The sequence below is a fragment of the Rattus rattus genome, chromosome 1 (genome assembly GCF_011064425.1).
Source record: "Rattus rattus isolate New Zealand chromosome 1, Rrattus_CSIRO_v1, whole genome shotgun sequence".
Lineage (NCBI taxonomy): Eukaryota > Metazoa > Chordata > Mammalia > Rodentia > Muridae > Rattus > Rattus rattus.
In genome coordinates, this window is record NC_046154.1 from 206750848 (window position 1) to 206765192 (window position 14345).

Here is a 14345-nt window from a genome sequence, read left to right on the forward strand (position 1 = left end):
AGAGCAGGACCCCCATTGTGGGGAATTAGAGGAGGTATTGAAAGAGTTGAAGGAGCTTGCAACCTCATAAGAACAACAATGCCAACCAACCAGAGCTTCCAGGGACTAAAGCACTACCGAAAGACTATATATGGACTGACCCAGGGCTCCAACTGCATATGTAGGAGAAAATATCCTTGTTGGGGCACCAGGGGAAGGGGAAGCCCTTGGTTCTGCCAAGGTTGGACCCCCAGTGCAGGGGAATATGGGGTGGTGTAGTAGGGGGAATGGATGTATGTGGAGAATACCCGTATAAGGGAGAGGGAGGGGAGGGGATGGGGGCTTATGGACTGGACATCTGGAAAGAGAATAACATTTGAAATGTAGGTTAAGAAATAAATATATTAAAAAATTAAAAAAAGAAAAAAAGTTAGGCATGGCCACACACATATATTTATAACCAGAGATCTAGGGGTTAAAGATAGCCACCAGCCCAGCAAACAAACCATTATCTCCTGGAGTAACAAAGGAGAAGGAAGGACATTTGATCCTGTAGGGGGTTGGAGCACACAGAAGTTCATGCATGCCTGCATTCACACATCCCCCACCACACACACAAACACACACAAACAATTAATACTAAAAGTTCTGGAAATGACTTCCAAACCACTGTTTGTTGCTTAAGACAAGGGTTTTAACCTCTGAAGGACATAGCCTGCCATTTCTAGAGACAAACAAACCTGCTTTATCTAGCTCCTTGACATATTTACTCACCTAATAATTTTTCAGGAATGGACCTGTCACTCATTTCATTAGTCAGTAGTATTTTCATATGTGAACAATTGGGAACTTTATATCCTAGACCTCTTAGAAAAGAAATTCAGTGAAGTAATGACCCTCAATAATTTGTATGTATTCATTTATAGTATCAACACTATTTCATTTGAAGAATTTCTATCTATCTATCTATCTATCTATCTATCTATCTATCTATCTATCTATCCATCCATCCATCCATCCATCCATCCATCCATCCATCCATCCATCCCTCCCTCCCTCCCTCCCTCCCTGGATATGTCTGTCTGTCTGTCTTTCTTTTTGTTTTGTTGTGTTTTTGAGTGTCTGAAGTGCCTAACTCTACAGGAAAACATTTCTCCTAAGGAATTCAATAATATAAGCCTCTTTTGCTTTAAAATTTGCCCTCCCCTATCTAAATAACTGTTTGATGATGCAAATTCCTGTGAAACTAATAAGTTTATCAGGAGTCTGCCTTCATAAAGACTGTAATGGATCTATAAATGCCTCATTGATCACTAAATGGCAAAAATCTCATACTAGCCTGGAATGAAGATAAGGTAGTCCTAGTTTGGCTTCATTTTAATTTCTTTGTTGGTATTATTTGTTGATAACAACAAAATAAACACTTTTCTTCCTTTTTAACCTTTACTGTTCACTCAGACAATACATCCCAATGGCAGTTTCCCTCTTTCCACTCTTCCTAGTTGTTCTCTCTCTTCTCCCCCAAATCAACTCCTCCTTTGAAGAAACACTCTTCTAATAGCTTTTAATAAAAGAAAAGAAATTTGCCTTAAGGAACTCAACGTATCTTCAGGATTCTAATGGAAGCAGTGGATCCGAGTGGATAAAGGAAACGCAGTGTGCATAAATCGTGGGGTGCTGTTTAGCCTTAAGAAGAGGAAAATCTCATTATCCATTTGTGATAATATACTTGACCTGGAGGGCCTTCTGTTAAATGAAAAAGACAAGCACAGAATGTCATATGACATCACTGATGTGTGGAATCTATAAAAATTCAGTTCATACAACAATGGTTACAAGAGCCAGGGTGGATGTCAGCCAAACGATTCAAGATTTTAGTTAAGACAAGAGCAATAAATTTAAGAATTTATTGTAACTATTTTGGCTGCAGTTAATAAGAATTTATTGCATTTTTAAAAATAACTAAGAGGATAAAATGTAAGGTTGTTTCATCCTCAAAAGGTAACTAATTGGCTTGATATCATCATTATACAGTATGTGAACATTGCAAAACAATGTTTGTATAACATTATTTTATGTATTTTTTTGTCTTTTTTGATTGTTTTCTTCCCACTGTTTGTTTTTGTCTCAGTATATAGCTAAGACTGACCTTGAACTTGCAATCCTCCTGCATTAGACTAACCAGTACTGAGATTGCATGAGTATATCATGAACTTTTACACTAAAACTGCAGAAAGTTTTGATGATTTAAGAAAATTCACATTCCAGACAGCACCTAACAAGATGGCTATGCTGTTCGCCGATCGCCTTTTAAGAACTTTACTGATCTACAACGTAAGTAGACCCTGCAGTTTCATTTCCTATCTTATTCAAGGGGTAATTTATGTACGGTTTCTGGTCTTTCCTGTCTGTTTCATTAGTAATGGAAACACGAATGTTGTTCAACATCAGCAACATGCCGATTTTGTACCACTGAAACCAGCCAACTTCCCTGGTGAAGGGATGATGGAAGCCAAGAAACAGTAAAAATTCGATGCTAAAAATAGATTTTGTTTGGAGTGCTGGCAGATTTTTTTTCACAGCCTTAGCTCACCTGCCATTATTAGCAACGAGTGATTAATAGTTGGCTGATTGGGTTTCCTCTACTCTCAAATTCTATCACTGTCAGGCTGACCCCTCCAAATAGACTTCCAGCCTATACCCATGCTGTCATTCCATGGACGAGCAAACGGGAGGACAACCAGAACCTGTGAAGTGACACCGGGTTGCATTTGCAGCCTCACACACTTGTCAGCCACCTTAGGATGACGTACCTGCGTATCCATGGTCATGATTGCTATTAGGTACACTAGTGACAGTGTCCAGTGTGCCATCTTAGTTGGAACACTGTGTCTCAATGGCATTTATTCCTATTTTTAAAATGTTATCTAGTTCTTGGGGCCGAGGAGATCGCTCAGCAGTTAAGAGCTGCTCTTGCAGAAGACCATTGAGTGACTCATCATAATCTTCAGTAATTCCAGTTGCAGGGTTCTGATGACCTCTTTCGGCCTCTTTGGGCTCAGGCAAATGTCACACATACATATAGGTTGCAAAACAAAATACACATACATACAATAAAAATGTGAAAATAAAGAAGGAGTCTGATTCTCTTTAAATTTTTTGGATCTTCAGCTAGTCTCTACATTGCATTTGTTTTATATGCTTTCAAATTCTCAATTTTAAGCACATTTGTTTGCACATGCATGCGTGATGCTGTGACATACATGTAGTAGTCAGAAAACAACCTTTGGGAGCTGACTTTCTTTTTTCCATCATGTGGGGATCGGGGATAGAATTTAGGTGGTCAGGATTGATAACAACTGCCTAAACCTGATGAATCATATCATTGGCTCTCATCTTATATATTTTCTTCTGAGATGACACCATTAAAGCTTCTTAGAAGTCATCAGGTAAGAATATTTTCTTGATATACCCCTCAAAATTCAGCTTGTCAGCTGGAGGACCTCAGAACACATGGAGGATGATTGCTGGTTTACCTTTTCTGTATCAGATATACTTTATAAAATTCAATTGAATTTTAGTCTTCACCAGCTTTTTATTAAAAATTCATTTAGTAGATGCCTTCATAATTCCCAGATTTAGAGATGTTCCTGATGACCACTAGTGGCAATTGTTGCACCCTTCCCTGTCCTCCCTTGGCATAGATGCTGTTGATATCCAATTCATGTGGAACCAGTTCTTACTCTCTCAGACTATCCCTCCCATCTTACTCATTGATGCCTTTGAACACAAGATCATGAATAACTATTTATTTTCATGCACTTTATGGTGACTCTTGAAATGGTACCAATTTCTTTATGAGATAAAGCCTCAATCTTGTGTTGTTTCTTCAAAGTATAAATCACTGAGAGGTCAATAAGTGCCAAGAGGTTTGGAGTTTGTCTTTAGGGGAGCTGGCAAATACATCCCCTCCTTGATATATCTGCTGACTAATTTTATCACTTCTTGTCCAAGCTGAAGCAGAGCTTCTTGTTAGGTAGATGCTTGATGGACAACAATAAACTGTAAAAATGAATAAACGAATGCCCAGCATTGAAATTTCTTTTATAGTTGTTTTCTTCAAACATCTCTATGTCTGTTATTATTCAGGAACTTCATTCAGTTTCTAACTAAATTGTAGTCTATTGTAGCTTCCAAATGTTAATTGTAGTAGGAAATGGAGGTGTGGATACATGACCTAGTCTCAAATATGAAAAGAAGACTGAATCCTTTGTGGAACGAGGTGATTACTTACAACTTAAAAAGATTCCTTTTATTTTTATGTGCCTGGGACTGTTGTCTGTGCATGTGAGGTGCCTGTGGTGGCCAGAGGCTTCAGATCCCCCTGGAGTTCTGAGTCACCCAACGTCAGTGCTGGGAACCACACCTCTGCAAAAGTGATAGATATATGCTCCTAATTTCTGAGATGTGACAAAAAAACTTTTCTAGGGGAGACATAATACACAGATCTACTTACTCCACATAGGGAACCCATGACAGAACAAATTACAAATACCTTTAAAGTCCAATTTGCAGAACCAATTAGTTTTACTGCGGATACTTACAGGAATAAGGGTTACTTAGAGGAGCAGAAATCACCCAAAGACAGATGCATCACCAGAGCCCATCATAGTATGGGTCCTCACAAAGGCGGGAACCTAAAACACACTGCACCCCTGCATGCAGAGTAACAGGTTTGAAGTGTTCTTTCCAGGTTCTTTAGTTGATCTAAACCTTGTCCAGGAAGCTTGGTTGGTTTCTCCTTCTCTCAGGTAGCTGGTCTGGTCTCAGAGTCTTTTTTGCAACTCAGCTCTCTCTCACCTGATGGACATTTTCACTGTTTTCTCTAAGAGGGAGAGAGCTAGTCAATCTGATCAGTTTCAGGGACTTCCTGAGACTACTTTTTTGAGTAGTCTACCTTCCTGCTTAAGAGGCTTACAGCAGAATGGAATGTTTCAGTCTTGGAGTAATCTTTTACACAAGTATATCTCTCCAGTTCCTTGACTTACAGCTTTTTGAATGCAGTGCTAATTTTCTTGTAAAACATCAGAATCTTCCACTTACCATGATATTCTTCAACCACCAAGTTATGGCCTTACAAATATGTCCATAGTTGAATCTTTCAGAAGCTAAGCTCACTCTTTTATTTTCCCATGTCTCCTTTTTTGGCTGCCAGTGCCTTAAGCTGCTCATAAGAACCAGAAAGTTGGAAGTTATATCTGAACCAGAGTTGATGTTTTAACTTAAAGTTATGATTCTCCTGCTAATTTTTTTTGAGACTTGTAAAACAGTGTAATAGTCACTTAGGATGTGACTACAGTTTATGACTACGGCCTCATGTCTGTCTGTCTGTCTTGTCTGTGTGTGTGTGTGTGTGTGTGTGTGTGTGTGTGTGTGTTAAAGGTACAGAGCTTTTATATGGCATGGCTTGAGATTTGGAGTAGCATTTGCCTACAACATAGTTATGTATTTTTTAACACATCCCACATGATAATAAAATAGTGACTAATACTGAAAAGTCCCCGTCCTTTATAAATGGGCATTACAGAAGAAAATGGATCCACAATTCATTCAGTTCCTAAACCCAACAGGAAAACAGCGGCAGGCATTAGAAGGGTACGCGCCTGCCTGGTTCTGTAGCACCACACAGCACTGACCTTTATGCAAGAGATACACACTCGTTGTTTTCTTAAAGCCAGAAACGACTCCCCCCTTCTCTGAACTTTTATTTCATTTGCTATTATCTACAATCTCTAATTTTTCATCCCTATTTGTTGCTTCCAAATGTAAACAGTTTTACATTTTCCAAATGTAAAAATGTGGAAATTGATTTTAGATGATGCCTGAGGCAGGGTGTGTGTGTGCGTGTGTGTATGTGTGTGTGTGTATGCGGGAAGGGTCTGAGGAGAATCTTAACAGAAACTTGCTCCAGTCAGCTTCAGTCTTTTCTGCATTGCAATCTTTTGACCTGGTGACCTATGGGCACTGTAAGCGCTTGAAGGGGAGCTATAAACTTTCTCATTTTTCTCGTGACCCAATCCTCACAAGTCAGTAAGCCCGTCAAACCTTCGCCGATTTTTCTTTAGAAAATTAAAACGAAGAAAGGGAGAAGGAAAGGGAAAGGGAGAGAGAAAAGTGGTGGGAAGAGGAGAGGGCACTGAGAAGGGGAAAGAGAGACAGGCGATGAAAGAGCACTAAGGTTTGCAGAGGCACGTTCCCGGGGCAGCCACAGTGCGGAGCTGCGGGCGCCCACTGGCTCTGGGAATTGCCAATCACAGAGTAATCCCGGCAGAATTTCTCCCGGGTTTATCATGGAGTCCTGGCAACCTCCTTTCCCCCAGTCGCCCGGAGGAACCCTGAGCTGCTTGCTAGGAAAGGAAGAAAGGTGGGGGCGGTAGAGGCGGAGGCGGAGCAGGACCAGGGAGAGGACGCGGAGGGGGGTGGTGTGGGATCGAGGGGAGGACCTGGGAGGCGGCGGCGGCGCGCAGAAGGAGGGGCGCTGCAGCCAAGCCACCAGCCCAGCGGCTGTACTCCAGATACTCCTGGAGCTCGGGCCCCGCGGATCGCGCGTCCCCGCCGTTCTGCATCCCCAAACTTCAGCCGCAGCTCTGTTTCAACCCATCGGCTGCTTGCTTCAAATCAGACAGCACCGCGACCCAGACACCCGAGTCCGCGGAGTGAAAGCACAACGCCGAGTAGGACCAGACCAGGAAAATAGACTCGTGAAGCAGCAACTCTGGATTGGGAGGGCAGAAGCCAACAAGTGAGAAGGCGCGGCGTTTCCGGGGCGCTGTGCGAAAGCTAGAGCAGGCGCCAGAGAAGACAGCTCGAGCTCAGAACCCGAGACCAAGCCTCTCTCCCGGAGGCAGCTCAGCTCCTATCTTCTCTAGGCCCGCTGCGGCGTGCGCTGGGCTTCGTTTTATGCGGGTACGAGCCACGTCCCCGGGGAATATGCAGCGTGCGTGGATCCTGCTCACCTTGGGCTTGATGGCCTGTGTGTCGGCAGAGACGGTGAGTGGGCCCAGCCTGGGACGTGCGCTGTTATGGGTGTCCAGGCAACTAGAGGAGCCAGTGGGTAATTGGGGAGCGCCACCTGGGGGATCCGCCACCCCTGAACGTGGGGCTACCTAGATGTACTGACACAAATGAGCTTGTTTTTCCACCACTTGCCCCTGGTCCCTTCCTTTCTCAGCACAATTGAACTGCTACAGGGAGTTACCTACCCTATGTCTTCGGGGATGGGGGCACAAGACTTGGAGTTTGCTGACCCCAAAGGCCCCTAAAGTCACTCCTAACTTTCTGCCTTTGGGGGATTTCGTGGTGTGGTCCAGGAAGGACAGAGGGCTAAGAGCTGGTTACTAGAGCACCACTAAGCGTTAGAAAAGGATCCAGTAAGCTCTGCGCGCTGGACAAGCCCCAGGGATGAGTTGGAACTTTGGGGAGGATCTGTTCCTCTAGACACCATCCCCCTACTTCAGGCTTTCAGCTTGTTTAGGGAGATAGGACCCATATTAAAGAAACCGAGAGTATCTGGAGAGGAAGTTTCTAAAAGTTTATTTGTTTAATGCTCCATGTTGCTGTGGCAAGGCACCCACACTACGTGGAGAAGCAGTCGGTGGTCTATTCGGAGGCTGCTGGCCGCGTGGAGCATTTTGGAATAGGCCCGGGCTCTCTGGCCTCTGCGATCTTCCACTAACCCTCCTCGTGGAGTGAAGCCGGGGGCTGTAGTAGAGAGAGGAAATCTTAATCCGGGTGGCTCTGGAATGTCGCAAGATGGAAAGATGAGGGTGCTTGTGACTTACTTGGCTTTGGTCTCTGACTGCTGGGGGATGAATACCTCTTTCCTGCCACCCTCATGATTCCTGTGAGACTATCTTCTTCCACTACCAGCTTCTTTCCTTCTCGGTGGCGGTGGGAACTTGATTTCTGATCCGGATTGTGTTTCTGGGGTTGGAGTTGATTTCTCTGCGTTGCCCAATGAAAGCACTCCTGGGCTCTCAGCTAGTGTGGCAGCCCCTACCTGGGCCACTACAGCTCTGTTTTGGCAAGTGGGAGTCCAAGCGCCTTCTATTGACATGCAGTCCCAGGGCTGCGGGCTCAATTAGGGAGTGATCCTTTCTTTCACTCTTGTTCCCTATGCTCTTCCTTTGCCATTTAGTGAGTTGCCCAATTCGAATTAATGGAAAAGCCCCTTTGAAGACACCGTAGATCTTTAGCTGGAATGGATATTCTCCCCACTTTTGACCCTTGGACGATTGGGAAACATTTTTGGCATTTAGCAGAAGATGGACATTTGTAATCAGGGGTAGGGTGGGGGCACTGCTGTGTGGGCCAGCAGATCACTGTACAGTGTTCGAGGCTGGGGGACTTAGAGTTGGAAACTCCATAGGATAAGCAAATATTTGAGTGATTGGGATGTAAAAACACACTCTGAAACTTACTTGGATTTCCCACTGGCAAAAGATGTTTAATCCACTGACATTAGTAATCTCTCTCAGCTAGTTCTGAACTTGCTATGAACTAAATTGGAGCTATTCTGTGTATAGTTCAGAGAAAAAACAAAACAAAACAACATAAAACAACAACCACAACAACCATTGCTATGTAGCTGTGCAAAACAGGGCAAAGAAAGAGTTCAATTAAATTATTTTCCAGAGAGGATCTTGTAAACTGTGCAGAATTGGGGACCTTTACTTTGCAGAACCTGGTTCAGAGATTTGCTAGGAAAACAGCCCTTTGGAGCTTCTGAATGGGTTTGATAGCTTCTTAAGGCATGGTGGGGTTTGCTGTTGTTTCCCTTTAATGTGCTTGTCTTCTCTCCCTGCCTCATTGTCCCTGAAATCTCCTATGATTGGGGCTCTACCATTTTTTCAGTTCAAACTAGAATCTAATGTTTTCCAAGTGAGCAGCTTTATTGGAAAGGTTCTGTTTTGAGCTCTTAAACTATCATTCAAAGGGAGATTAAATATTTTTAAAATGTCAACTTGAGAATCCTACATCCAGCCTTTGTTGGACAGTGAGTCAGTCTTTCTTAGTAAAACCCAAACCAGCTATTCGTCCATTTACATTGCTTTCCTGTCTCTATTTCTTTCACCTAAAGCAGCATAAATATATCCAGACTTGAAAGACATGATTTTTTTTTAAAGTTTAGCTATTATAGAACATTATTTCCAGCACTTTGTATTTTAATTTGGAAACTGCAGTAGTGTCCTGGAATTTAAAAGTAGTGATTGTCTGAGCTCAGATTTCTTTTGGCAAGAAAGGAAAAATATCTGCAGCTAGTGAATTTTTTATACTTAGCTCAGAGGGGAGAAAAGCTTCTCAGGTGGCAAGGTTCAAAGCTGTTGGGGAAAAGGAACTAGGGGCCCCTTCTTGAGGAAACAGAGGCAGCAGGGAAGCCTGTTCCTAGGGATCCATTCATACTTTCCACTGGCAGCTGAGGACTTTCACTGTCAGAAGGACGGTGAAGAGAAAGGCCGACAGAGTGGGGGCAGCACTGACGTGTTGCTAGGTTTTCTGTCAATTTTTTACATGACTGTTTATCTTTAGAAATAATACAGTGCAGACCGCTGTAAACATCTAATTTGAACTGGAAATATGTTTAAGGAAAGAAAGCGTTTTCAACTGGTGGGATTTTATAAACATGCTCAGATGTCCGTAAATTAAAAGAAACTGTCAAGTCATTTGGAGCCATGCACGACCTCAAAAGGCATTATGAAAGCCAGGCTCTGGAAACTTTGCACTAGAAAGGAAATTAAAGCTGAAATCCTATAGCTCTTAGCAGTCTTTCTTTAAATGTATTTTGTCAGTTCTAATGGGACAAATTACTTGTGCTGGAGAGTTTGACAGAAACAAAGGCTCTCTATCTTTCAGCCCGATATTAGCAGTAGAGAGTTGTCATTTAAGAAGGAAAGCTCAGAAGATAGGTGTTCAAGAAGGAATTTGAGGATGCCTTTCAACTCTTGCTTATGGGGGGAATAGAATGCCTTTTTCTTTTCATTAAAAATGTAATCAATAAATAGTGCTTTTGCATATTTATGATATTTCTGTTTTTTATGACATTCAGCTCAACAGAGTATACCTTGTTCTTGTGTCGTCTGACATTCAAAGAGCAGCCTAACAGTGGATGGTGTACCATGGTCACCTGAAGGGCACCTAGGATAATCTTAAGTTGGCAAAGAATTTTAAGAGGTCAGCTAGCTTTTTTTCCCCCAAAAGCAAAACTCATTTTTAAGCCTTCAGAAGCACCCCCAGACCCGATCGTAGGTAGTTTGGAATCTTCTCAGGATCGTCTAGTCTGAGGCTGACCTGGTCAAACAGAGCCCAGTCAGTTCTGTCATTAAGGTTTACAAGGAGTCTAGTCAAGCCATTGTGCTATTGGATGCCTGCTGGTTGTGATCTAACAGGCCCTGGGAAGAATGCCTGTGAGCAGAAGCTGTCCTTTTTCTTCTGCCAGAAAACCAAGATCTCTAACAGATCTCGCCCATCTTCCCAAGGCTGAAAGAAGGCTTGCCATTCATACCTGTGCCAACAATGCATTCCAGTATCCCAAAGTCATCTCGTTCTTTCGTGGAGTAGGAGCCAATATAAAGTCTCAGAAGAAAGCCCACATCATGAAGAAGAGCTTTGATTGAAAACAAGGCCATCCTGTTTTAACTATTTAGGCTGCCACACCGTCTTAATTCTAGCCTCATTGACTGGAGTTTTGAAGAAATCCTTGATTCATTCATTCATCATGGTTTGTTCCCTCTATACCCTGCCTTTAAACTTACCTGTGTATTAACTCTACCTTTCACTGAGCAGGCATGTTTCCCTGCTAGGTGCTGGGATTAAGCATTGATCTAGCCTGCAAATCCTCTGCGTCTGTCTTCTTAGTAGTCATGTAGTTACCATCCTTGGCCTGGTGCTGGTCTGCTCTGTGCCTTGCCCTTCATCACTATGAGATGTTTCCTGTGGTCCAGAAACTACCTTGTATATTCGCTGTGGTTTGGAGTCTGCATTCATTGGCCAGGTTTTGTAAGCTGTTCTATGCTGACACTGGTTCCTGGTTACTCCCTCTTGGTCACTGTTGTGATCCTTCCTTAGACACAGCGGAATTTAAGTATTCCTCCTTTAATATTCTGTTCATTAAACCTAAGCTTCAATAGCTTTTCATGATTGTTCCAGCCCAACCTCTTTTTATGCTCCTGTAATTAACAAGACAGACTGACAGAGTCATGGGAAGTACATAAAAAATACAAATCTGACAAGTTTATCTCCAACTTATGCAGACAGAGCCACAGTGTGTGTGGTTGGATAATTTGTATCTTTTACAAAGCATCTCTGATGGTTATAATGAGTCAGCTGCCCCAGGGAATCACAGGTTACTCCTTAATTATGGACTGCCCTGTATCCCATCCAGACTTCTCAGCTGTGACTGGTTTAGAGCACAGCGAGTTTCCCTTGGGAAGCCAACAGGCCTGGGTTTCTGTGACAGTGCTTGCCACGCGTTCATTGTGTCAGAGCTCACACAAAGTGCAAAGCTCCAAGCCACTTAAAAAAGGCATTCGTGTGAGTGAATTGGGCTCCCAAAATGATTTTATGACATGAATTTTGACTATCTTGAGGATGTAATAAGGGCATCTATGAATGGCAGAAGTCACAACATGGTTTTCCTCCTTCTTTTCTCTTAGTTTGTGATAATACAGATATCACATGGAATGTTCTTTAAGATCTCTTACCCTCCCGTGACTCTTTCATGTAGACTGGCACCGTGTGAGGGAAGGGGTGGTGTCTGTAACTCAGCACAAAACTCAGGTAGGAGCCAGGACCTGGTAAGCCATAACTGAACCTGAGATTTTCGGCCAGGGCTGGAGGGCTTGGCAGAGATGGCACTTTCTCTCAGTGCTCACTGATGGCAGTATGCTTGGAATTCTCTGAATCCACCACCTCTAAGTGGCCTGGGCCAGTTTGTAGCATGGTGTCCTTCCTGCCTCAGGCTTCATTACTGTGGCAGGGGTAGTGAGAGGCGTGAACAGTACACAGGTGCAAAGACCAAGCATGATGGCAGTGCTCATTCACACTTGCTCCTGGGGTCTTCAGCTGGGTTGAGAGACCAAACAGTCAGGGGTGTTAGGCCTCTGTCATGTGGTGTGCTGCTAGGAAGAAAGGTGTCAGTAAATATGGGGACCTGGGACTCAGAAAGAGTTTTACTGTTTTCAGGGTTGGAAATGGGAAGAAGCTTCCCCCTTAGCAATCTGTGCTTCAACTCCTGTTTAAACACACACACACACACACACACACACACACACACACACACACACACCACTTTTAATGCCAGCACTTGGGAGAAAGAGACAGGCTATCTTTTGTGAGTTTGAGGGTAGCCTGGTTTACATAGTGAGTTCTAAGTCAGGCAGCCAGGCATAGAGGTACATTGTTGAGAGAAAGTGGGGGGTGTGGGGGTGGGGAAGAAAAGGGGAGGGAAGAGAGGGAAGGAGGGAGGGAAGGAGGGGGAGGGGAAAATTAAACAACCCTGTGATGCTGTACTTCTAGGTTGGTTGAGTTTAGACAAGATGGGGTGGGGTACCCTGAACTGGGACAGGTTTGAAACCGAATTGTGAATGTTTGTTCTTGAAATATCCCAAAGAGCTGGTATGACTGGGAGAAGGAGGAAACCCTGAAGCCAACAGAGATTTTCCATTTCCATTTCTCAGCATCAGAGTGGGGAATGTCTGTTTATGACCTGGCCTCCTAAGTGAGAAAACTGCTGGGCTTTCAATGTTCTTTCCTGCACGGTTGAGTCTGTGGTATGAAAAATGGTACAAAGATGCGGAGACACCGTGACCTTCACACCGACTGTGTCATTGTCGTTGTTGTTGTTTTCCCTAGTGCACAGGTACACGAAACACCAGTAGTCCTGATGCATAACCTGCAGTAGATACAGTGGGTCTCATAGGAAGATGACACGTGGAGCAAAATATTCAATTAATAAAGGAAAACAAGTTATGAAAAGTAAAAGCTTGTGTTTTGTATAATTTTCTTCTTAGAACTGAAAGACTAGTAAAGTAAATGTATGCCACCTTTAGGCCAGGCACACATGGCGCATTGTACACCTTATTAAGGACTGCATCCTCCGGGTCAGCTACGGAACGACAGAGCTGAACTGGAGAAACTTGCTGCCATTAATATTTAGGGATTTTGTTTGTCTTTTCTTCTTTCAGGGTATTATTGGGGAAATGTTAGATTAACCCAATTAATATATAATCAGGTCCTCGACAAGTGATTTTTGAGTTTTATTTTTGAATGAAATCAAAATTATATATGCTTATTTTGTAAATACATTTAAAGTGGGGTGGTTCTGAGTTTGCTATTGAGGCAAGGGATGCTCTCACATTTCAGAGTGGTAGATCACTTGTGCTGGTCAGCAGTGATGCCCTGGCTTGAGCACAGCGTTCATCATGTTCTCTGATTGGTTTCATCGCTTGGGATACTCATGAGCCAGCAAGTAGTGGATTCCCACGTGCTCACAAGCTAATGTGGAATCATGATTAGTTGATGGAGTGGGCTCTCCTTTCATTCTAGGTTGAGATCAGCGTAACTTCTTGGTGACATCTGGGAGGCCTTAGACCCCATACAGGTGCCTTCTATTGCTCCTGTCTTCAGCAGTGCCGTGGGTGCTGTGGAGAACACAAGCAGGAATGGGAAAGATTTCGTTAGGTAAAATAGATAGGATCTTTTAGCAACTGGTATATTTATGCCCTATGCTGTGTGTTGGTTATAGCTTTTGGTTTTGTGCTTCCTAAGGAGTAGGAGCCTGACATCCACAACTCATGAGCCCGTGTGATAAACACTAGCTGAGGAGGGCTCAGAGTGTCCATAACAGAGCCAGCTAGCTTCCATCTTGGGGAAAACCCAGCTCTGTGTTGAGATATGAGGCATATGCTGATACTCAGCTGATGGGCGAAAATACATTTATTATCTCTGATTGTCCTCACTGGGACTGGACAGACCCTTAAGAGTCCATCTCTGGTAGTAATTTTACCACTACAGACCTATCCAGAGGCAGTAATCATAACTGGATAAACAGTGTTTTCAAATGTGCTCACTGAGGCTCTGCTTATAATAGTTTAAAAAAATGAAAACCGGAGTATATTATAATGACAAATAAAAGGGTCCAATGCATAGTAAATTTCATGTAGCCATTAAAAATGTATTTCTAAAGTGTAAATAAGTTGGGAGATTTTATAACAGATTAAAAAGTAGGATTTGAAAATAAGCATAGTAAGTCATTGTGTGTTTCAGACTATATATAGATGTGTAACTTTATGTATTTATTATCCAGCTAC

The 14345-nt window shown here is 43.1% G+C and overlaps 1 protein-coding gene across 1 annotated transcript in view; it reads left to right on the forward strand.

Moving 5' to 3' along the window:
* Positions 1–6475: 6475 nt before the first annotated feature.
* Sdc2 (syndecan 2) overlaps positions 6476–14345 on the forward strand; it is a 114874-nt gene continuing 107004 nt past the window's right edge. Inside the window, exon 1 of the mRNA XM_032914229.1 lies at positions 6476–7029. Coding sequence (XP_032770120.1) covers positions 6940–7029 — 90 coding nt within the window. The 5' untranslated portion in view covers positions 6476–6939. The remainder of the gene's footprint in view (positions 7030–14345) is intronic.